Raw genomic sequence first — 24,744 nt, 5'->3', positions numbered from 1 at the left:
AATTTTCCACTATTGAAACTATTATAGTATTATAGTCTTGGACAAAGTTGAAGATCAAACACAATTTTCACTAATGAACATTTACTTATATCCAAAAATGGAGGGAAACATTTGACTCCAAATTGCTCCAAAGGCCCATACACATTTGTTTATCTTTTTGTCTCTTTGCACTTTCTAAGCTTTGCCCCGTCCTCCCACCTCTCTGATTGTCACGGAAACCACCGCCACCAGCGTGACTCTAACGTGGGATTCCGGTAACCCTGAACCCGTATCATACTATGTGATTCAGTACCGGGCCAAAGTCTCAGACAACGGTTTCCAGGAGGTTGACGGAGTGGCCTCCACTCGCTACAGCATCGGCGGCTTGAGCCCTTACTCGGAGTATGAATTCTGCATCATGGCAGTCAATAACATTGGTCGCGGGCCGCCCAGCGGTATGGTGGAGACACGGACCAGTGAACAGGCCCCCTCCTCTCCTCCCTTACGGGTTCAGGCACGTATGCTGAGCGCCACTACCATGTTGGTCCAGTGGGAACCTCCAGAGGAGCCCAACGGTCAGATACGAGGATATCGAGTGTACTACACATCTGATCTTCACTTGCTGCTCAGCACCTGGCAGAAACACAACACAGAGGACAGCAGCCTGACCACCATATCCGGCCTGGTGCCGGACATCACATACGGTCTCCGCGTGCTGGCCTTCACCTCTGTGGGAGACGGCCCACCATCAGACTTACTGCAGGTTAAAACACAGCAAGGAGGTGAGCTGGGTGATTTTATGGATAAGTTCAGTGGCTACAAAAAGTATTTGGACACCTAAGCCACACTTAAAATGCTAAACATTTTAAACATTGTTGGGCTGATATCTAAAAAAACAAAATAATAATAAAATATACGTTTGTGGAACGTGTCCATAATTAATGTGATGTACTACACTTGTGGTTACTCTGCCAGGAAACCTGTGTGAACTTGAGGGGAACTGTAAATAAATGGTAAGACATCACTGCATTTCTGTCCACAGTCCCGGCCCAGCCAACTGGTTTTGAAGCAGAGGCAGAACTCGACACTCAGATCATGCTGTCATGGCTATGGCCCGTCCAAGATCAGATCACCACATATGAGCTCACATACTGGGAGGCCAACTCTGAAAACAAGGTAGAAATCTGAAAACAGCAAAAATATCTACTGAAACTGCAATGTGGGTGGGTGGATTTGTGCGGAAGAGCATACTACCATACTACTTTTTCTCTTTTTGAAGTCTGCAGTATGTATGCAAAATGTTGGTAAACAAATTTTCTGTATGCATTGAGTGCCTTGATTACTGACTATGTTGGCCAAAAGCACACAACTTAAGATACTGTACCTCACAACACAATGTATTTGTCTTCCCATCCATTTCTAGTGTAATGAATGAACCGGAAATAATATCAATGCATCATTATGAAGTCAACTGACAACAATCTAGCATACTGCTTTTTGAAACATTTATTAATTCTACTAAAAAATACTGTTTTTTTTTTTTGCTGACAATTTACAGTAAGTTTGTATATGTTTGCATGGTAACACTTTATTTTAAGGGTCCACAATAATGCACTAGTTAAGCATTAATAAGAAAGTAATACATACTTAAGTGAATGTAGACTAAGGCTATCTTAGCCATAATTTACAACTTAATTAAACTTAATAAAACATCTCATTTTGACCCCCTATTCTAAAGTGTAAGTTTAACCTTCTCAAGGTATTGGTTTATTTTGCACATGTTTCAATTACAATAAAACTCTGAACATTTTTGAGTTTACTGCAAATGCTGTAAACACCTAAGCAATGTCAAACTAATTAATAACATCTGCAAGTAAATGTGTCATTTTGGAACAGGGAGTTTAATTGTCTTTATTTTAACATTTTAGCAATTAATTAGTCAAAATTTACTAAAACCAATACTAATTAGTCATAATTACTGTCTTTATAAAGTTTTAAAAAACTTGAATAATACCATATAAATGCAAAATAAACCAATAACTTAGTAGGTTAAACTTTCACTTTAGAATAGGGGGTCAAGATGTCTTTAATAGAAAAGATTAGTAATTTAATTGTAACTGTAAAGCAAATATCAATAAGCCTTAATTACTGGCTTATTATTGCTTAGTAAACTTGATAAATGGATACTTGAGCATTAATAACATTAGTTTCCCCACAAAAGTAGGTTGTAAATTATGGCTAAGATAGCCTTACTATGCATTTAGTTAATTATTATTTACTTTCCTATTCATGCACAACTAGAATTATTGTGGACCCTTAAAAATAAAGAGTTACCATTTGCATTAGTTAATGCAATGGTAAACATGAACCAACAATGTATAATAATTATAGCATAGCATTTATTAATCTTGGTTATTATCAATTTCTGTATATTTTAATACATTTAATACTTTGCAAGTTGTATACTGTATGTGAACAGTAGTTTATAAATTATGCACTAACACAAATGAACATCAATATACTTTTTTTTTTAGGCAGTATACAGTTACTGTGCAACATGCAGTAGTGTTCTATTCTGAACACAGCCTATTTGTGTGTCTTGATCTTTTATCCTTCATAGCACCAGGTGACCTTTAACCCGGCTGGTTCTTACACTGTTGAAGGCCTAAAGCCAGACACCCTCTACAAGTTTTCTCTGGCTGCTCGCTCTGAGATGGGACTTGGGGTGTATACACAGCCCATCGAGGCCCGGACTGCCCAGTCAAGTAAGTACGACTTGTTCTCTCACTCAAACTATGAACATCTCAAACTCTGACCATCTCTTAACAGCTCAATACCAGCCTAATCTCTCTGCTGAAGCTTGTTAATCAGGTATGTGTGTAGACCATCCCAAATTTCCAAACTATTCCATTAGTGTTTTATTAATCATACTGCACCATATCAGTCCATTTTATGGGAAGTTTGGCATTATGTCACCCACTTGATAATAATTTTGATCATTTTTAAGGTGCCATATCATGGAATATAGGATATTGCTCTTTTGAAATAAGAGTTCTATGTACTATGTAAACATACTCTAAACGTTTACAGCTCAAAGCTTCCTCCCCAGTTCACCCAGACCATTTATTGAAATGAAACTGCAAAAATGGCCTATTTAGAAATTAAATTAAAATATGACCTCCCATCATAACATATATCATTAACATATAGAAGACTTATGGTGACAAAACTTCCAAGGGTCAGAGAGAGAGTGGGAAATGGTCATCAAAAACGTAAAAAGAAACCTTGACTAACATTATACAGTAATGCTACAATTTTTATTTTTTATTTTTTATTACATTTACATTTTTATCATGAATTTGAATTTTAACATGTATTACAAGTTTATTTAATGTTATTTATCTAGACATCTAGCCTTGCAAAAGACCCTGTGTTTTCCAGAGCAGTGCTGGTGTCCATTTCATACTTTGCAACATTTCCACTAGATCACACCATCTATTGTGACCATCCAGAGCTCAGAAGGTTTGTTCAGAGTCTGTTTAGAGCATCAGTGACTGTAGAGTGTGACACACACTGATTGTATATGTATTCTCAGCAGCGTCAGAGTGACGCAGGCGGCACAGCTTAATCTCTGTCCTCATCTTCCTCCGTCTCTGGAGATATGGACTAAAGCTCAGAATTTTATGACAGCTTCTCTGAGAGAGCTCCTGCTATTCACTGCCATTTGTTAGATGTGTCAGCTTTGAGAGGTTTGATCTAAGCCATGGCTTCGTTCCCATAAAAGCAGTTTTTTTCTTTCCATCTCAGCATCCGACAGAGTCACTGTCCTCAAAGACATAAAAGACTGAAATCCCTCTGTCTCTCTAGCTCTGTTCTATAATCTTTCTCGCTTGCTGTTTATTGCTTTTATTTGCAGCTGCATTCTAAGTCAGCATCCTAACTAAAATGGAACCTCTTGACTGATTTTGAACATGCCATAAATGCAGAAACTCTGTTTTTCATACAAATAGCGCACAGTACGTTAAACTTTCAATTGATTTCAATACAGATTGATGTTAGTACTTTGCTAAGCTAACAAAATGACACAATAAGGATAAGAACACATTTCTCACAAATATTGGGTAAAAACAGTACATATTTTATGAGACTTGACTTACAAGGGATTCCAATAGAGTTTGACTTTAGCATTTTGATAAGGTAACAACATGATAAAAAGCATAAAATCATAGTACAAACAAATATTGGGAAAAATAGTACATTTTTAATGAGACTCAACTCACAAGGCATTCCAATAGTTTGACATTAGCATGTTGCAAAGCTAACATCATGATACTATGTGCAAAAAAATACAAAGCACAGAAATATTGGCTAAACAGGACATGTTTAATGATACTCAACAAGGGGTTCCAATAGAGTTTGACATTAGCATGTTGCTAAGCTAACAACACAATACTATTAGAAGAAATACATCGCACACAAATATTGGATATTCAATGAGAATAAAATGTAGAGAGGGATTTGATTTTATCCATCAATTGATTCGATCGTAAAAAAGTGGGCATTACATACTAGAATAGTATCAGCTTAAAAGTTGTTTCAGAGAAAAAGAAATGTTGCATTTTGATAAAAGTTAAAATTATATATATATATATATATATATATATATATATATATATATATATATATATATATATATACAGTGCATCCGGAAAGTATTCACAGCGCTTCACTTTTTCCACATTTTGTTATGTTACAGCCTTATTCCAAAATGGATTAAATTCATTATTTTCCTCAAAATTCTACAAACAATACCCCATAATGACAACGTGAAAGAAGTTGAAGTTTGAAATCTTTGCAAATGTATTAAAAATTAAAAAATTAAAAAAATCACTTGAACATAAGTATTCACAGCCTTTGCCATGACACTCAAAATTGAGCTCAGGTGTATCCTGTTTCCACTGATCATACTTGAGATGTTTCTACAACTTGATTGGAGTCCACCTGTGGTAAATTCAGTTGATTGGACATGATTTGGAAAGGCACACACCTGTCTATATAAGGTCCCACAGTTAACAGTGCATGTCAGAGCACAAACCAAGCCATGAAGTCCAAGGAATTGTCTGTAGACCTCCGAGACAGGATTGTATCGAGGCACAGATCTGGGGAAGGGTACAGAAAAATGTATGCAGCATTGAAGGTCCCAATGAGCACAGTGGCCTCCATCATCTGTAAATGGAAGAAGTTTGGAACCACCAGGACTCTTCCTAGAGCTGGCCGCCTGGCCAAACTGAGCGATCGGGGGAGAAGGGCCATAGTCAGGGAGGTGACCAAGAACCCGATGGTCACTCTGACAGAGCTCCAGCGTTTCTCTGTGGAGAGAGGAGAACCTTCCAGAAGAACAACCATCTCTGTAGCACTCCACCAATCAGGCCTGTATGGTAGAGTGGCCAGACGGAAGCCACTCCTCAGTAAAAGGCACATGACAGCCCACCTGGAGTTTGCCAAAAGGCACCTGAAGTACTCTCAGACCATAAGAAACAAAGATTGAACTCTTTGGCCTGAATGGCAAGCGTCATGTCTGGAGGAAACCAGGCACCGCTCATCACCTGGCCAGTACCATCCCTACAGTGAAGCATGGTGGTGGCAGCATCATGCTGTGGGGATGTTTTTCAGTGGCAGGAACTGGGAGACTAGTCAGGATCGAGGGAAAGATAAATGCAGCAATGTACAGAGACATCCTTGTTGAAAACCTGCTCCAGAGTGCTCTGGACCTCAGACTAGGGTGAAGGTTCATCTTCCAACAGGACAACGACCCTAAGCACACAGCCAAGATAACAAAGGAGTGGCTATGGGACAACTCTGTGAATGTCCTTGAGTGGCCCAGCCAGAGCCCAGACTTGAACCCGATTGAACATCTCTGGAGAGATCTGAAAATGGCTGTGCACCGACGCTCCCCATCCAACCTGATGGATCTTGAGAGGTCCTGCAAAGAAGAATGGGAGAAACTGCCCAAAAATAGGTGTGCCAAGCTTGTAGCATCATACTCAAAAAGACTTGAGGCTGTAATTGGTGCCAAAGATGCTTCAACAAAGTGTTGAGCAAAGGCTGTGAATACTTATGTACAAGTGATTTTTTTCATTTTTTATTTTTAATAAATTTGCAAAGATTTCTAACAAACTTCTTTCACATTGTCATTATGGGGTATTGTTTGTAGAATTTTGAGGAAAATAATGAATTTAATCCATTTTGGAATAAGGCTGTAACATAACAAAATGTGGAAAAAGTGAAGCGCTGTGAATACTTTCCGGATGCACTGTATATATAAATATATATATATATATATATATATATATATATATATATATATATATATATATATATATATATATAATTCTGAGATGCTATTCTTCTCACCACAATTGTATAGAGCAGTTATCTGAGTTACAGTAGACTTTGTAAGTTCGAACCATTCTGGCCATTTTCTGTTGACGTCTCTCATCAACATGGCATTTCCGTCCACAGAACTGCCCCTCACTGGATGTTTTTTGTTTTTGGCACCATTCGGAGTAAACTCTAGAGAATGTTGTGCTTGAGATCAGCAGTTACAGAAATACTCAAACCAGCCCATCTGGCACCAACAATCATCCATGCGATTATCTAATCAGCTAATCATGTGACAGCAGTGCAGTGAAGAAAATCATATATGGGTATGGGTCAGGAGCTTCAGTTAATGTTCACATCAGAATGGGGGATAAAATTCATTTCAGTGATTTGGACCATGGCATGATTGTTGGTGCCAGATGGGCTGGTTTGAGTATTTCTGTAACTGCTGATCTCCTGGGATTTTCACGCACAAAAGTCTCTAGAATTTACTCCAAATGGTGCCAAAAACAAAAAGCATCCAGTGAGCGGAAGTTCTGTGGATGGAGATGCCTTGTTGACAAGAGAGGTCAATGGAGAATGGCCAGACTGGTTCGAACTGACAAAGTCTATGGTAACTCAGATAACCGCTCTGTACAATTTTGGTGAGAAGAATATAATCTCAGAATACTATTCTGAGATGCAGGTTGGCGCTGTTTTGGCAGCACAAGGGGGACCTACACAATATTTGGCAGGTGGTTTTAATGTTGTGGCTGATATAGATACTATATACTGTATATTCATATTAAGACCAGGATTATGCATAAAATATGATCAATTTTGGTTTCATGTTGACATTAAAATGTCTGGGTAGGCAGCTCACTGTGTTTGAGAGCAGAGCTTCTGTCTTTGACCTTTCGAACCTCTGCATAACATACTCTCACCCATAATATACCTTTCTCTCAGTTCATTCTCTATCATTACCATGCACTCCTCCTTTTGTTTTTTTTTTGTTTTTACTTCTTTTTATATATATTCTTTCATTATCTTTTCTTTCCTATTTTGCCTTTTTCTTTTCAATTGACTAATCTCTCTCTCTCTCTCTCTCTCTCTCTCTCTCTCTCTCTCTCTCTCTCCCTCCTCTCTATTGCATCTCTTCATATTTATCTCTTCCTATTGTATTTCATTCACACTTTCTTCTGCTGTTGGTGAAGAACAAAGAGCTGACGATCTCGTTCTCGCTCACCTCACTCTCAAATCTATGTGCACATTTTCTCATTTCCCTTTATTTATTAATTTTCTCCTTTTTTTCTTACACCCACTTAAATGTATGCAGATGTGTCCAGTGTCTCTCTGGTCTGTGTTTCTGTTGTTTTCACAAAGTTCTCTCTGCGTCTCCCTGTTTAATCTAGTTTTCTCACCCGGTTCCCCACCTTTTCCCCAGCTGTTCATCTTCTTTTCTCTCTTCTTTTTCTTGGTATCCTCTCTCCTCAGGTGTTAAACATTTTCTTTCTTTATCTGATTCACACCTACAAATGTGTTTCTTACTTATCTGTGTGGAGTCTTTTATATATCATTCCTTACAGTAAAGCGGGCATGTCATACATATAATAATAATTTTTATTTATTTATTTATTTTTTTCCCTGAGGCCTATTTTCCACTCTCTTTCTCTGACACTGACACTCTGTGTACACTGGACGTGAGCTTCACAAAACCAAATGGATCCCATTAAAATCCCATTATAATCAATGAGGATGTCTACACTGGAATCGTCCGTTGCGGCGCAGTGACAGTAAAAGGATGTCGCATTCCATTTTGTGCTGCACGCGCTGGCGCAACTCCTGCCAACAAGACAAATAAATGGTGTAGAACAGTCGCTTCGATGCATCCAGTGTAGACAGCCTCAAGCCGTTTCGTCGTGTCGCATCTACGCCCAGCATTGACAGGTTGTAAGAATTAAACAGCCTTTTTTTTTTTTTTTTTTTTTTTTTTTTTTTTTTTTTTTTTTTTTAGACTGGGAGGACGTTTTGACTTCTGAAAGCTACACTATGTTTTTATTGTCCAAAGAACATACAATAGTTCAAGGAAAAATAATTTCTGCATGCTCTGGTCGACAAAACACAGGGGTTACAGTTATCCCATCTTCACAGTTCAGATATACATTCTGGTACATACAGACACCATCACTCTTGATTTTGAATAAGCCAATGTGTTATGCCGGTTCTCCTATGTTTATATATATATATATATACACTGGTGTCCAAAAGTTTGGATTAATGTACAGATTTGGATGTTTCGGAAGGAAATTGGTACTTTGCCAAATTCACCAAAGTGGCATTCAACTGATCACAAAGTATGGTCAGGACATTACTGATGTAAAATTCAGCACCATCACTATTTGAAAAAAGTCATTTTTGATCAAATCTAGACAGGCCCCATTTCCAGCAGCCATCCTCCAACACCTTATCCTTGAGTAATCATGCTAAATTGCTAATTTGGTACTAGAAAATCACTTGCCATTATATCAAACACAGTTGAAAGTTATTTAGTTTGTTAAATTAAGTTTGTCTTTGCATTTGTTTTTGAGTTGCCACAGTATGCAATAGACTGGCATGTCTGAAGGTCAATATTAGGTCAAAAATGGCAAAAAAAAAAGAAACAGCTTTCTCTAGGAACCTATTAGTCAGTCATTGTTTTGAGGAATGAAGGTTATATTTCAATGCTTGAAATTACCAAAAAACTGAAGATTTCATACAAATGTGTATACTACAGTCTTCAAAGACAAAGGACAACTGGCTCTAACAAGGACAGAAAGAGATGTGGAAGGCAAGATGTACCACTAAACAAGAGGAAACATTTATCAGAGTATCTAGTTTGAGAAATAGACACCTTACATGTCCTCAGCTGACAGTTTCATTGAATTCTACCCGCTCAACACCAGTTTCATGAACAACAGTAAAGAGAAGACTCAGGGGTGCATGCCTTATGGGAAGAATTGCAAAGAAAAAGCCACTTTTGAAACAGAAGAAGAAGAAAAAGAAAAGGAAAAAAAGGTTAGAGTGGGCAAAGAAACACAGACATTGGACAACAGATAATTGGAAAAGAGTGTTATGGATCTTTTTTAAATTATTTTTCTCCCCAATTTTGAATGCCCAATTACCAATGCACTCTAAGTCCTCATGGTAGCGTAGTGACTTGCCTCAATCCGGGTGGCAGAGGACGAATCTCAGTTGCCTCTGTGTCTGAGACCGTCAACCCGCACATTTTATCATGTGGCTTGTTGAGTGCGTTACTGCGGAGAAATAACGCATGTGGAGGCTTCACGCTATTCTCTGCGGCATCCACGTACAACTCACCACGCGCCCCACCGAGAGCAAACCACATTATAGCGACCATGAGGAGGTTACCCCATCTGACTCTACCCTCCTTAGCAACCGGGCCAATTTGATTGCTTAGGAGACCTTGCTGGAGTCACTCAGCACGCCCTGGATTCGAAATTGCGACTCCAGGGGTGGTAGTCAGCGTCTTTACTCGCTGAGCTACCCAGGCCCCCAGAGTGTTATGGATCTTAACCCCATTGAGCATTTGTGGGATCAGCTAGACTGTAAGGTGCGTGAGAAGTGCCCGACAAGACACATCTATGGCAAGTGCTACAGGAAGCATGAGGTGAAATGTCACCTGAGTATCTGGACTGAAACTGACAGCTGGAATTCCAAGGATTTGCAAAGCTGTCATTGCTGCACATGGAGGATTTTTCTGAAGAGAACACTTTGAAGTAGTTTAAGAAGTTCTGAAAAAAAAAATCAAATTGTAATAGTAATTTTTCATGTTATTAATGTCCTGACTATACATTGTGATCAGTTGAATGCCACTTCTGTGAATAAAAGTAACCATTTCTTTCCATAAGAGCAACATCTGTGCATTATTCCAAATATATACAGTATATATCAAAGAATCATCAGATGTAGTTTTATTTGCCATAGCCTTTAGGACTGAATAGACAGGCAGCAGGATTTTTCTTTGAATTCAAGTGTTTTTCAAAAATAAACCAATGCAACTCAACAAACCTCCACCCCTCCCCAGCCCCGTCCGCCCCCCCACAGGAAGTTCACCTGTTCAGTCTCAGCTCCACTAGCATCAAGGTGAGTTGGGCGGCTCCTCCTTCTGGTAGTCATCATGGCAACATCGTCAGGTATACTTTGGCCTATCAGGCGGTGTCAGGCGATGAACAGCAGAGACACGAGGTGAAGGACATTCCTGCCAATGTGTCCAGTTATGTGCTGGAGGGGCTGGAGAAATGGACTGAGTATGTGGTGTGGGTGAAAGCACACACTGATGTTGGGCCCGGTCCAGAGAGCAGCAGCACCCGCATCAGAACCAAAGAGGATGGTAATGCTCTGCTTCCAGCGCCAAACCATCGATCTGCTCCATAACTGCTCTCTGCACCTTCTAACTATTACTGATGAACCTCAAACTCACCAATTTCTTACTCAGTACTTTTTCTCTTGTTTTCCAGTAAAAACAATTCTTAACATCCTGAAAACAAGATACATTTACTTATGAAGCAAAATACATAATACTTAAAACAAGAAAAAACTAAAAACTATTTTCCAAAAGAGTTAGAATAATTGACTTGTTTTCCCTTAAGCATAAACCTCATAATGTTTTTTTTTTTTTTTCTGAAAGTAAGACTCTAAAAAAACAAGATTTGTGTGTCATCATTTACTCAATTTCAGGTTGTTCCAAACCCCTATGACTTTATTCCTTCCATGTAACAAAAAAATAAAATAAAATATGTTAAATAGAATGTTACCCAGCAAATACAGAATGTTCCCCTAACGTTAGGGTATGGTTCCCATTTTTGGTTATTTTTTGGGAACCAACTCCTGATGTTCTAGAAATGTTATTTTTTATTTTTGTGTATTTAACCATAATCTAACCTTCCTAAAACATTAGAGGGAGGTTTTTGTGTGACAACCTAATGATTATAACGAATGTATAATAGATCAAAACAATGAATGGCTTGTTGACTGATTTTTGATGTAATGTTGCAGTTTGGTTGCAGAAAAGTTCCTGGAATTTAGAGGTACAGTACATTAACCTTAGGGGAATAATTATGCACAAACTAAAACAAACGTTCTATTTTTTTTTTTCCTGGCTAACCAAAAAAGAACCTGAAAGCTCATTCCTGGGAATATCATGGTAACCAAAAACTAATGTTTCTTGAACATTATGGGAACAAAAAATGGTTAGTTAATTTGACTCCATCACCATTCACTTTCATTGCGTCTTTTTACTGTACAATGAAAGTGAAAGTTGACTTAGGGTGTCACTCTTCTAACGTCTCCTTTTGTGTTCAATGGAAGAAAGAATTTCATACAGGTTTGGAACAACATGAGGGGGATTAAATGATGACAGTGTTTTTATTTTTTAATGGAACTATTCCTTTAATATTTGGTCATTTTGCATCTCAAGTAAATATATCTTATTTTAAGATGTTTAGATAATTTCACTGGACAACAAGATGAATATACTGAAAATTATTTCTTGCAGTGCAGAACTAACTCTACTTTCAGTACCTGGTCTCGGTTGGGGTGAACTGCTTGAATCAACACTTCCTTGTACGATTCTTTCTCTTTCTCACTATTATGCTGGACTCCCTGCCTGCTGCTCTTCATTATTTGGTTTTTAATGTGTGGCTTCTGTAAACCTGACAGAGAGAGAGACAATACATGTATGAGAGAGCAGAAGCAGGTCTTTCTGCCTTTACATCGGTGTGAAAGTTCAGGACTGAGGTGGTGTACTCTTTTGTGAGTCAGTCATCGCTCTGTGAGAAAAGCAAAGGGAATGAGTGGGCGATTGGAGGATTTCAGTGAGGTTCACACTGGCTCATTGAGATGCTGCCACTCAGCCACACGCTAAACTTCCTAAACCGACTTTACTACAAAAGGTTCTTGTAGCTGCTGCAGCCTCAATTTAGACTGCAGTCTGAAAACCGTTTCTTATGTTGTGATTAGTGGTGTTGTCTAACGCAAGCATTACTTTAATTATTCAGGGTTCCCACAGTCTTGGAAAATATCTGGGAATTTTAAAATTGAAGCTATTTCCAAGGCTGGAAAAGTTATGGAAATTACTATAATCAGTATATTTTTTTCTAGCTATGCTCAGCTCTAAATCTGTTAGAAAGCAAACTGATCGCTCTGTGAATTCGGCAACAGTAGGTCAAAAGTTTTGCTGCTGAAATCGGTCTGTGCTTACCATAAGTCGAAGCTGGAAGTGTTGTTGAATGCAAGGGCACGTGTGAGCTCCAGTTTCCGGGTGAAATGTCCACAGAGTGGCACCAAAAGTGAGTTGTAAGTGATGGTAGTTTTAAATGATGTAATATATTGAACAAGAAGGCATATTTTATTAACTCTACCACCTAAGCCAAATGTTATGATGCGGAACCCTGCCCGCAAACATGCTACAAAAGTTTATGTCTAGGGAAAACACTAAACAGGCTTCCGCACGCAACATGCAAACTCAACTGTCCCTACGTGCTACAATATAACATGGGAGAGAGTCCTACCAAAATGTATGGATGGATGTGTGTGTGTGTGCTAGGAGTTGCTCAGAGAGAGGCCTCTCACCTGTTGACTTGGCATCACTCTGGCCCCGTGGCGTGCAGCGTGGAGATACAATTCCCCGGTCCAGCACTGACGTTATTTGTTGAATTTGGTATTTGAACAAACCCATAACACTTAGTATTAAACTTTGTCACCTAGCTCATCCCTTGGGGGTGGGCTCTTTTGATAGGGCCACTAGGTAAACACCTAGCAACTGCCCAAGTAACCATTCAGAACACCTTAGCAAACACCCAGTAATGTCATAGCAACCACTAAGAAAACCCTATAAACTGCATAGCAACACCCAATTGGCTGTGTGTTTTGCACGGACAAGCAAAACTCACATTTTCTTCAAAAAATGAAAAAATGCAGTAACATCATACTACTGTCTCTGTGTGAGCAGGTGTGTGTGTATGTTTGTGTGTGTGTGTGTGTGTATATATGTGTGTACGTTTGCTCACTGTGCTCAACAGTTTGATTGACAGGTGAATGAGTTGATGAATGCTGGAAGACCATGTCCCATGTCTGTTAAAAGCTGTCAATCAAACCATACATTCCTTTTCTTACAGTCTCTAGCTCCCTTTCTGTCTTTCTCTTGTACCTGGAGGTAATGTTTTTTAGAGTGGTACAGTGCTGATTTCAGTGGAGGTTAAGCTACTTCTCATTTCATTCCAAACTGGCAGTATGGCTCATCGTTGACCATGGAACATGCACCAGCGTACAAATCAGTGCTTTAAATAGGCAACATGTTTTGAAAGGATCTACTCTTCATTGTTTCTTTTATTCTTCTCCAACACGTATACCAGGACACTTTAAAGGGAAATTAAGGTTGTGAGACACTGTGTTGGTGCTCACTTTACATTTTGATTGTGTGGCACAGCATGGTTGACTAGACTAGTTATGCTAATTAACATCAACAACCAGCCTAATTGATCTCATTTGAGCGACACAAGAGTCATTTATGTTATCGAAGCACAACAAAAATAGTGACAGCTATAAAAAAAACTATTAATATTTGCTTCACAAAGCCTTTTCAGAGAATAAATGAAAAAATGCCTTGAAGTCTGAAGGTTGTTTAGGCCTTATATAATTTGAACACCTGTGCAATTTAAAGAGAGATTTGAAGTTTTGAAAGATATAAGCCTTATTTATTTTGAATACAATGTGGTTGATAGGGTTTTCTAGATCCAGTAGATAGATGGATGGATGGATGGATGGATGGATTATTCTTTCATGGAGTTTTAGGAAGACTGACATAATAACATTTGTTAAACATCTTGGGCGTGTGTGTCTCTGTTTGTGTGCGCGCTGTGTATTTCACACCCTCTGGGCTTCTCGTATGCAAGATGTGTCATGCACATCAATTGCTCTCTTTGCCAGTGTTTAGTTTGAGTTTCTTCAGTGATATACTTCAAATAATGAATAAAAAAAGTCCTGTCTTTCCTACAACATGCATCCGTGTCTTAATTTGTTGTTATTTATTGCGCGACACGAGGCCTATGCAAATACTCGGTATCAGCTGTTATATTTTGCCTTTTTCCTGTGCTGACGTAGCGCTGTTTGGGCGGAGTAAAGTTTACATATACGTCTTGAACAGCCAGGTGCATTTACATTGACCAGTTTCATTTCTGAAGCACTTAAATGTATTCTCATAAATCAAAACGGACACTTTGGTTTGAGTCTTTCTGAGCCTGATAGTTTATTAACCACAGAATTATGAATGTATGTTACACATAAAAGCATGTTGGACTGGGTGAATGGTTAGTTTTTGAGCAAGGTCACCACATGCAGAATTTGAATTCAGGAAAGCAGAGCTGTGTTTCTTTTAGAAGCTCAGGGGGAAAATCAGGGGAATTTATTACCCTAAAGTAGTAGTTCAACCAAAAATTTGATTTTGTCATAATTGACTCATCCTCATGTCGTTTTTTTAGATCTGAATTGAGCTACTGATTTGAACTTGTTGGACTCGACCATATGCAACCGGCCTACTGGATGTGATGTATTCCATTCAAAATTATCAGCGCAAAGTGACAAATATCATTTTTTTTTTTTTTCTTCTTCTCCTAAACTTTAGTCTTAAATCCTGTTTCTTTGGCAGATTGGATTGTTATTAATGAAGAAGTCACAAATGATCATTTTCACAATAGGCATTAGTAATTAAAAATATAATTACTGTACTTTATTATTTGTACTCCCAATTTACTGAATTGTTATTCTTATTGTTATTATTATTATAATAATTATAACAACAGTAGTAAAAGTAGTATTAGTACTAGTTATAGTTATAGTTATAATAATAATATTAATAACAAAAATCATATTAATAAATACCTAGTGAATATTTAACATTAATTAAATTACATTTATATATCTGCCTTAAGTAAGACACAGTTAGGTCATTCAGAGGTTTGGTAGCATACTTAAAAAAAAAAAAAAAAAAAAAAACTTTTTTCAAAGCTTTATTTTACATTTGAGATTTCCTTTATGTCTTAAAGGACATAACACCACAATTGTACACTGTACACTGTACACTGACACCGCAATATGTGAGTGCCTTCTCAGCTGCTGCAAATACAGTCTGTTGCGAGTTTGAAAGTTCATCATGACTGCCACTAGGGGAAAAATGTGAGAGTCACATCCAGAGGTCAGAAATAGTGAAAAGGTGACATATGAGAGACGCTTGTACACACTGGGTGCTTCTCAGTCAGAAGGCTGCAGCCTAGTTAGGCTGTGTCCTTCTTAGACCAGTCCTTCTGAGGCTGTAGGCTAGAATGAGACGGTCTTGTAAGTGCAAATGGCTACGCCAAAAAGATTTCCGCCTCCGCGATCACGGCGCGAAAACTTTGAAGAGAGAACAAGCGGAATGGGAGATGATTTGATGTGGAAGTTGTGCTGATCCTCTATCAGTTCTTCATAGATATGGAGGAAGAAATCAGGACAGTGCACTTTCGTGCAGTAGCACGCAGAAGGAATTGTTTTCCACAATTATTTTTTTATATATAAATTGGGACATGTGCAAGGGATTTTGGGTGACTGAAGGCTGCGAAGAATGCACTTGATGCATCCTCCAAAATACGGCAAATGAAGGCTGCGAAACAAGGCTGTCTTCCATGGGTCCTCACAATTGATACTGCCTTTGACAGTGCTAGATGACATGGCAGCTGAGATATCCAGCCTAACTAGGCTGCAGCCTTCTGATTTTATGACTACAGACCTGTCGCCCTGAAGTCTGTGGTCATGAAATCATTTGAGAGACTGGTGTTGGCCCACCTGAAGAACATCACTGGACCCTTTCTAGATCCTCTTCAATTTGCTTATTGAGCAAACAGATCTGTGGATGATGCAGTCAACATGGGATTGCATCATATCCAGCAACATCTGGACAGACCAGGGACATATGCAAGGATCCTTTTTGTGGACTTCAGTTTGGCTTTCAACACTATCATCCCAGCTATACTCCAGAATAAATTACACTAACTCTCTATTCCCATGTCTATCTGTCAGTGGATTACCAGCTTTCTGACAGACAGGTAGCAGCTTGTGAAACAGGGGAAACTCACTTCCAGCACCTGTGCAATCAGCACTGGGATGTGTGCTCTCCCCACTACTCTTCTCCCTCTACACCAATGACTGCATCGCCAAGGACCCCTCTGTCAAGCTCCTGAAGTTTGCAGATGACACCACTGTCATTGGCCTCATCCGAGATGACGATGAGACTGCATACAGAAGGGAGGTTGAACAGCTGGCTGCCTGGTGCAGTCAAAACAACCTTGAGCTGAACACGCTCAAAACGGTGGAGATGATTGTGGACTTTAGGAGGAACACCCCAACACTGACCCCCCTCACCATTCTAAACAGCACTGTGGCAGCAGTTGAGTCATTCAGGTTCCTGGGCACTACCATCTCACAGGACCTGAAGTGGGAGACACACACTGACTCCATAGTGAAAAAGGCCCAGCAGAGGTTGTACTTCCTTCACCAACTGAGGAAGTTCAACCTGCCACAGGCGCTGCTGATACAGTTCTACTCAGCAGTCATTGAGTCTGTCCTCTGTACTTCAATAACTGTCTGGTTTGGTTCAGCTATGAAATCAGACATCAGAAGACTACAAAGGACAGTTCGGACTGCTGAGAGGATCATTGGTTGCCCCCTGCCACCCCCCCCTTCAAGAACTATACACTTCCAGAGTGAGGAAAAAGGCTGGGAAAATACACATTGCCCCATTGAGCAATAACTATGTGCAATACACAGTTTAGTCTTTTTTATATTTATCCAACACATCCAACCTCTTCTGCCATTTCATTCCTCTGAAACAAAAAAAACAAAACAAAAAAAAAAAAAACACACATTTGCAATGTGTAACAGGTTGTATTTGCACTGTACATAACAGATAACAGATTTGTATTAGATTTGCACTATGTATGTGTGTGTGTGTGTATGTATGTATGTGTGTGTGTCTGTGTGTGTATGTATGTATGTGTATAATTATTTTTTATTTTTTATTATCTATGTCTTGCTGCTGTTTTTGTATTGTTTTTGTATTGTTGTACACTGGAAGCTCCTGTCACCAAGACAAATTCCTTGTGTGTGTAAGCATACTTCGCAATAAAGCTGATTCTGATTCTGACTGAGAAGCAACGACTGACTCAGGTGTGCATCCGAGAAACTAAAGAAAACACAGACTGGTGCTATGCTACGTGCTGCATATTAGCATTTTTTTAATTAGATGCAGTCTGTAATGCATAAAGTCAGTCACAGTAGACCACATCCTGTCTTCACACTTTCTGCATGAGGCTGGGCTGAGCACCCCCATGGGGAGCAGCGTGATCTCGGGTGATCTCCTATCTTTGTCATATTACAGTTCATCGCTCACACCATCAGCACACATGTACTGTAATTTCCCTGTGATATTACCTTCACATCTGGAATGGTGGGTAATGCGCTTTAAGAGCTCGAGTTGAATGAAGTGAGTCTAGTGTGAATCATTCCCATACGTATCTCCACCAGTGTTTCCATGGAGACATACTGTAGAGTGAGAATGAGAAAATAAATTGGAGAGGAAGTGAAAGATAAGAGAGCAAGAGACATCGTAGTGAAACCTCCAGGACTTCCAGGAGTGTTCCGGCCGTCAAAATAAAAGCCAGAGGGTTTTAAAGTTAAGAAGGCATGGCTGTATATACGGTATATCACTATTATATAATACATTTCTAAAAATTTATAAATAATAATGTATTTACTATTATTATTTGTTTACAAATTACAACAATATTTAAGTTGACTGAGTTACAAAAAATAATTATGTGTATGTAAAGTGGACTTATATCCTAATCATATTACAACTAAAGTTAACAAAAAGATCTAAATCCTTTTAAGCCCAGTTACAACTTGAGCAAAAAAATGTGTAAAGAAAACGGACTTATTTTCTATTGAAGACTTTCACTGAAATTTTGCTGCTGCATTATCCAATAGACTAGTTAACGATTAATATTTTTTTCTTAATAGGCTACACATTTATATGGAAATAATGTAGGTTTGTGTACCATTTTTTAATACACATGAGTAGTACCCCCAATCCACACAGTGAGGTATACTGTAGATATTCTTTTTAAACTGTTTAAGAAAAAAACAACACTGGTATTGGAATTGGAACGGTAGAGAAAAAGTGGTATCGGTGTATCCCTAGCATATACCATCGATTAACAACTTCGAAGCACAAGGTAGGTCTGTCTTTAAATGTATATATTGTAAGTTATAGTTAATAATAAATTTGTCTTTGGAGAAAATGAAAAGGATATTTACTTGCGGAACTTGCTCTGTAACAGAATCTCTACTGGTTGACACATTTCCACCATCACACGTTTTTTACAGTACAGTCATAGTTACTTGACTGATGTACAGTTTGTGTGTGTGTGTGTGTGTTCATTTCTGTGTGAGCTGCACTGGTACACAATAGTTCTGTTTATCTGTTTTCGGCAGCAGCTCTATCGACTTTCCCCTGCTGAAGGTCAAGACTAAATTCCGCAGCCAAGCACATTTATACAGTTAAATTACTCCAATTAAATGAGGGCTATATTGCTGACTTTCAGCCCTTGAGCTTTCACAGATCCTCTTGTGCTCTGAGCTGTTACTTCGGGGATAGGAGGTGGTGCTTCCCTGTCTGGTTATTAATCTCTTAATGCTGCGCTTTTTAACCTTCACCGCTGTCTTCCCTCCCTTTGCCACCTCCTCTATTGAGTATTAATTGACTGTCATTAACACCTACTGAACTGCTGCCCTTTTCCACTCATGGCAGATTTGCATTCAGCCCAAACTCCAGGGGGAGCTGAGCTGGCTCTCTGTTTGAGATGTGTGTGAGTTCGGTGAAGCCTGTCTCCCAGGCTCATATTTGCAACACACCCAAATCCTTCCATAATACTGATATTGTGTTCATCAGCTTGTACTTGTGAAATGTATGTCAAAACAAGTGTTCACCCAAAAGCAAAAACGCTGTCATCATTTACTCACTATCATGTCATTCCTAACCCCTCTGACTTTCTTTTGTCCGTGTAACACAAAAGAATGTTTTTAAAGAATGTTCACACTGCTGTTTTCCATACAATCAAAGCATAAACCATAAAAGTAGCCTGTATGACGAATTCTTCTCAAGACATACAATGGTCTTGTGTGAGGAACAGACCAAATTTTAAGCCATTAGTTGCTGAAAATCTTGCCTCCACCATAGTGAAGGTTTGACATTATTGATGCAGAACGCCATTGGTTCTTGCATGTCCCCTTGTGGTTCCCATGTCCATGTTTGCATTTCCGTGACAGCTGAGTGTGTGCCCCCTAATGAGTCACTGAAAGGGAAAAACGTATTGTGCTGAGTATGATTTGCATGCGACAATGTATTAGGAGGTAATATAGACATTTTGAATTGGCTGAGTGAAAGAAAAAAAACTTCTCTGTTATGGAAAAAACAACATCAAGCTGCCTAACATCTTTTTTTGTGTGTTTCACGGGAGTCAGAAAGTCATAACGGTTTGGAACAACATGAGGGTGAGTAAATAATGACAGAACTATTCCTTACATTTTTGTAGACTTTTGTGTGTTTGAGTAAGAAGTGGAAGTAGGCGAGGTGAGTAACTGTACTTAAAAAGTTAAAATGTTAGCTGTAGCCTGGGAGCAGGTTTGTACCCTTGACATGTGAGTGTGTGGTTTAACAATGTAAAGTGTTAACTTTACCTCTCTATCTCTCGCAGTGCCTGGCGCCCCTCCACGCAGAGTTGAGGTGGACAATGTGAACTCCACAGCCTTGCGGGTGTCATGGAAACCTCCGCTGCAGCAGAAGCAGCACGGACAGATCCGCGGCTATCAGGTGGTGTATTCGCGGCTGGAGAATGGAGAGCCACGTGGGCAGCCCAGCATCCTGGATGTGGCCCTGCCCGAGGCACAGGTACTGACTCAACCTGAATCAAAATTACTGGACATTGTTACTCACAACCGAAGCCTGTTTATAAAAATTTATATAAAATTTAGAATGTGTAAAAAATTTTATTAAAACTTTGGCTGAAATTGTGTGAGTGTGACTATGTGTGTACATATTTGTGATTGTCTTTTGAAGTAAGTAAATAAATGAATGTGTTCAATTTACTTAAAACCTTTATACGGCATTAAAAAGGGATTTTAATGCATTCATAATCCCTTGTAATACACCTTGTCATTTGTATGTTCATAAATGATTTTAACCACAGTTATAATACAGTACATTTTAATACAAACATTTTATTGCAAAATAAACCCAGACAAGGTGATCGGGACTCTGACATGAAATTTATTACATGGCAGCTCGCCAAATAAACAAATGAATGCACATGAAATATTGTTAAAAAAAAGACTGATTAGAAGAAAGAGACTTATGCACAGCTATATAGGAATTCAGCTGCCTGAGACAACAGGCAATTATATAGTTTAGCAGTCATTATGCAAAATATTTGACTGTAGAATGCCACGATTGACCAGTCAGAATCAAGTTTTCCAGAGAGCTAATTAATAATGCATTATGATAACCACCAAATGTGTCATACCATGTGTTATAATGCATTATACTTTTTAAAGGTCTAACCTTAATCTGGCCTTTTTTGGCAAATATTGATACATGCGATTAACTGCGATCAACTTGAATAAATAATAGGCATATCATATAATTAATTTGAGTAAAATGTTTAACCGTTTGACTGCCCTTATTGTTATGTATTATACCTGTGGTTATAAATATTTACAGTATAAAAATATTACAACGTTTATTATAAGGCACTATTTGTTACTATGCATTTAGATATTCATAAACAGTATGCACAGTGTATATACAGTGTACAGTGTATTTTATATATATATATATATATATATATATATATATATATATATATATATATATATATACAATTTATTTTATTTAACATATATCTTATTCAAATATTTTAAATAATAAATATTTAAATATTATAATTAATAAATATATAATATGCACATTATATATATATATATATATATATATATATATATATATATATATATATATATATATATATATACACACACACACACACACACACACACACACACCTACTGTTTTATTTTCTAAGTTTTACATTAAATAAGTGTTAAATTAAGTGAAAATTTAAAAGGAGTGAATTCAGAGAACAAGAGGGAAGTGTTTTATTCATCGGTTTAATTCCAGCTTGCTAAGGGATGATCTGAACTCTCTGGGTGTTATTCCAAGGAAGTTAATATTAATATATGTTTGAGAGAAATTCATTTTTGACTAAATGGATCCGGAACTGTAGTGGTGCTCTAATCTGTGCTGAGTATTCATGGAAGAGTGTAGCCGGCCGTGGAGAGCCGCTATAGGGCGAGATCTGGGCATCAAGAGGAGGGTTGTTATTCAGCGTTTAGCTTGCAGGAGCACGCCAGCTCTCTCTCTGAGGCCTGACTACAGGTATCTGCCACTCACTCAGCTTACAGGAGCGTGCGTGTGTGTGTGTGTGTGTGTGTGTGTGTGTGTGTGTGTGTGTACATGACAAGGAATCACAAAGCATGCGTGACTTACAGCATGCATAGTGTTTGGAGACCTGTGCTTTGTGTCAGAACTCTAGGAACAGAACAAGTCAAAATGTGGAAAAGTTCAAATGCGCCCTCAAAGGATCTGGACACGGCCCTGCATGGTTTCTGTTGGCTGCGCACGGTGATCCGTTCGGTTCTGCTCTTTTCCTCTGAAGGGTGGAAAACCTTGTCATGCTGCGGTTCACACACATTCATTTTGTTTTTCGTTTCATCCAGAGGAGATAAAACTCGCAACTCTTTTTCCCTTCATCGCCTGCATTCCTGTGTTATCTGTATGAATGCAAGGTGTCTTGAGGAAGATTCTCTGCAGGTTTGTTTTTATCAGACACAAACGTACGCTCACGCAAACGTAAAGTCAGCCCCCTTCATACGTAGGTATCCATTTGTCACAGTAACATGACAGTTTGCACATGAACACTTAGGGGCTGCACACACTGAACACGTTTTTCCATCCGTATGCGCTGTTGTCAGTTTGCACTAGATGGACATCTTTGACCGTTGCGGTGTATTTCGCTAATTTTTCCAACCTGGTCTTATAGACTAATGTTACTATTCCTTGTTGTACGTATTGCGGCAGTTTACTGGTGAAATTAGCACTAGAGAAGCTACAACCACTTTTTTTGCCTTTCGCACATATCGCGAGTACAACTATGCGATGCAAAAGAACTGGGGTAAGAGTCCTGAAGAACATGCAAGTCAACACAGGAGCCAAAAGTGTCATAGAAGCACCGCAAAATGACGTGGTTGCTAGAGTTTTTTACCACACATTTGATTTTTATGACGTAATCGATTAGGTTTATGGTAAGGATGTAGATTGGTCTCAAGATATTTGCATTCTGTTCTATTCGTTGTGCTGCTTCTAACTTTTTTTTTAGTGCAAAAACACTTCAGTATATTTTTGACTACTAGTTGCCGTACATTTGCAGTAATTTTTACAGTAGTAGTTCTACTATTTATTACAATTAAATGACTGTATATTGTCACTTAGCAGTGAACCAGGAAATTAATAATAAATTACTATTTTACTATTATAAATGACTGAAAATTTCTTATTTATAATGCAGTGTAGCAACATTGTGCTGTATAATCACAATGATTAACTGTCTGCATTACAGTAATATCTTCAATATTTAAAAATAACTATAGATCGCTTTCTTATATTAATTTTTATATTTTTTGATTATTTAGCTGTTGCTGTTGTTGTTGTTGTTTTTTTGTCACATTTAGTTACTGCTTTTGTAATGTTGAGAGTATTTTCTTTAAGCTAAAAGGATATTCGTTGATTGACTCATCCCTCACCATTCTTGAGTTTTGTACATCAATGTTGATATCTGAGCATACATGGTTGATAACTCATACTAAATGTTGATCAGATGTCAACATTTTTACAGAAAGATTACTTACATTTTGGGTTGTTACATTTTCGGTTGTCATATGCCTTCAGAAGACTTGGAATATGATGGACTACTTTTATGATATTTTGGGTCCTTTTTTAAGCATTAAAGGAAATGTCCAGCAGAGATAACAATCCTCAGTGGTATTGCAAACTCCCACTTCTTAATTTCACATCAAATGTGCTGCTATTTCTATACTATATCATGCATTTTTGCTAAGTTATGATCAGAGTTATAGTCATTGAACAGTGCAACCAGTCTCCTTCTATTGTAACACTGGCTCTGGGAAAATGTAATAAATGAAAATAAGGTCCAAGTTCCTAGCCAAAGGAAACAATAATCACCATAATGGTGATATTGTAGGAAACAGCTATTTACAACAAAACATCAAAACAGCTTTTCAACAAGTCCCCATAAGCCTCAATGCATTTCCCAAACATACTGTTCATAATTAAAAAGTGAATTACTGTACGTTCATAATTAAAATGTTGCTCTCCATGGTATGTACAATTCTCATAGAAATGTATGAGGTGAAGGACATTATACTGAACAATTTAATGTTAATAAAGTAAACAGTTTACAAATAATTATTTTTTTAACTGACACATCTTGAGAAATCATCTTAAAATGTGTTAATCTAAATAGATAATTACAATGATGGCAGATAATAAGTCATGGCAACATTACATTTTAAGTTCAGTCAAGACATGTACTTAAAATAATTAAATAGATGTATTTCAACTTAAAGAAAGTCATGCAAACTGTTGACTTCATTCATTCTACAAACCCCTAATTTTTTGTACTATTTTCACAGTAAAATTCTGAGTATGGCATTTTATTGTACCAAATTACTGTTAAATCTAGTACAATCCTGGCAATATTTTACACTGTACAGTCAGTCCCATTCTTTCTCTGTCTCTCTCATCATCCCTTTTTCTTTACTGTTGGTGCTGCTTTTGTTCCGCTGGTGTTTTGTAATGACCACGAGTTTGGCACTGGCGCATTTTCCACATTAGAATCCATAAGCGGCGGTTAGTTTGCTTGTTCTCTGTTCAGAAATGCCAAATGGAGCATGTTCTGTACTATTCGGGCCGCAGCGACGGGGAACGAAATGAGAGGAGATGAAATGAGTTTGGACTGGGGCCGGATCACCCATACATCACACCCACGCGTGATGGATTAAATCTGTGCAGCGGGTGCTGAATCATTTTGAGTGGCCCGTTCTGTCAGTCTCAGAGGCTGATGAGTGCTCTCTTTCAGCACCTAAGCATTCGTCCGTGCCCATGTTTATGGCCACCATGTCCTT

At 38.2% G+C, this 24,744-nt stretch overlaps 1 protein-coding gene across 3 annotated transcripts in view; it reads left to right on the top strand.

The window, feature by feature from the left end:
- ptprfa (protein tyrosine phosphatase receptor type Fa) overlaps positions 1-24,744 on the top strand; it is a 516,187-nt gene that overhangs the window by 306,400 nt on the left and 185,043 nt on the right. For 2 of the 3 annotated variants that reach the window (XM_051711352.1, XM_051711351.1), the window contains exons 9-13: positions 180-761; positions 1,022-1,155; positions 2,600-2,744; positions 10,424-10,729; positions 20,184-20,377. In XM_051711352.1, the coding sequence (XP_051567312.1) occupies positions 180-761; positions 1,022-1,155; positions 2,600-2,744; positions 10,424-10,729; positions 20,184-20,377 (1,361 nt within the window). The remainder of the gene's footprint in view (positions 1-179; positions 762-1,021; positions 1,156-2,599; positions 2,745-10,423; positions 10,730-20,183; positions 20,378-24,744) is intronic. The other variant, XM_051711353.1, reaches the window with a different exon arrangement.

The sequence above is a fragment of the Myxocyprinus asiaticus genome, chromosome 12 (genome assembly GCF_019703515.2).
Source record: "Myxocyprinus asiaticus isolate MX2 ecotype Aquarium Trade chromosome 12, UBuf_Myxa_2, whole genome shotgun sequence".
NCBI lineage: Eukaryota > Metazoa > Chordata > Actinopteri > Cypriniformes > Catostomidae > Myxocyprinus > Myxocyprinus asiaticus.
Note: the sequence above shows the minus strand (reverse complement) of the source record. Positions and strands in the feature narration are given on the sequence as shown.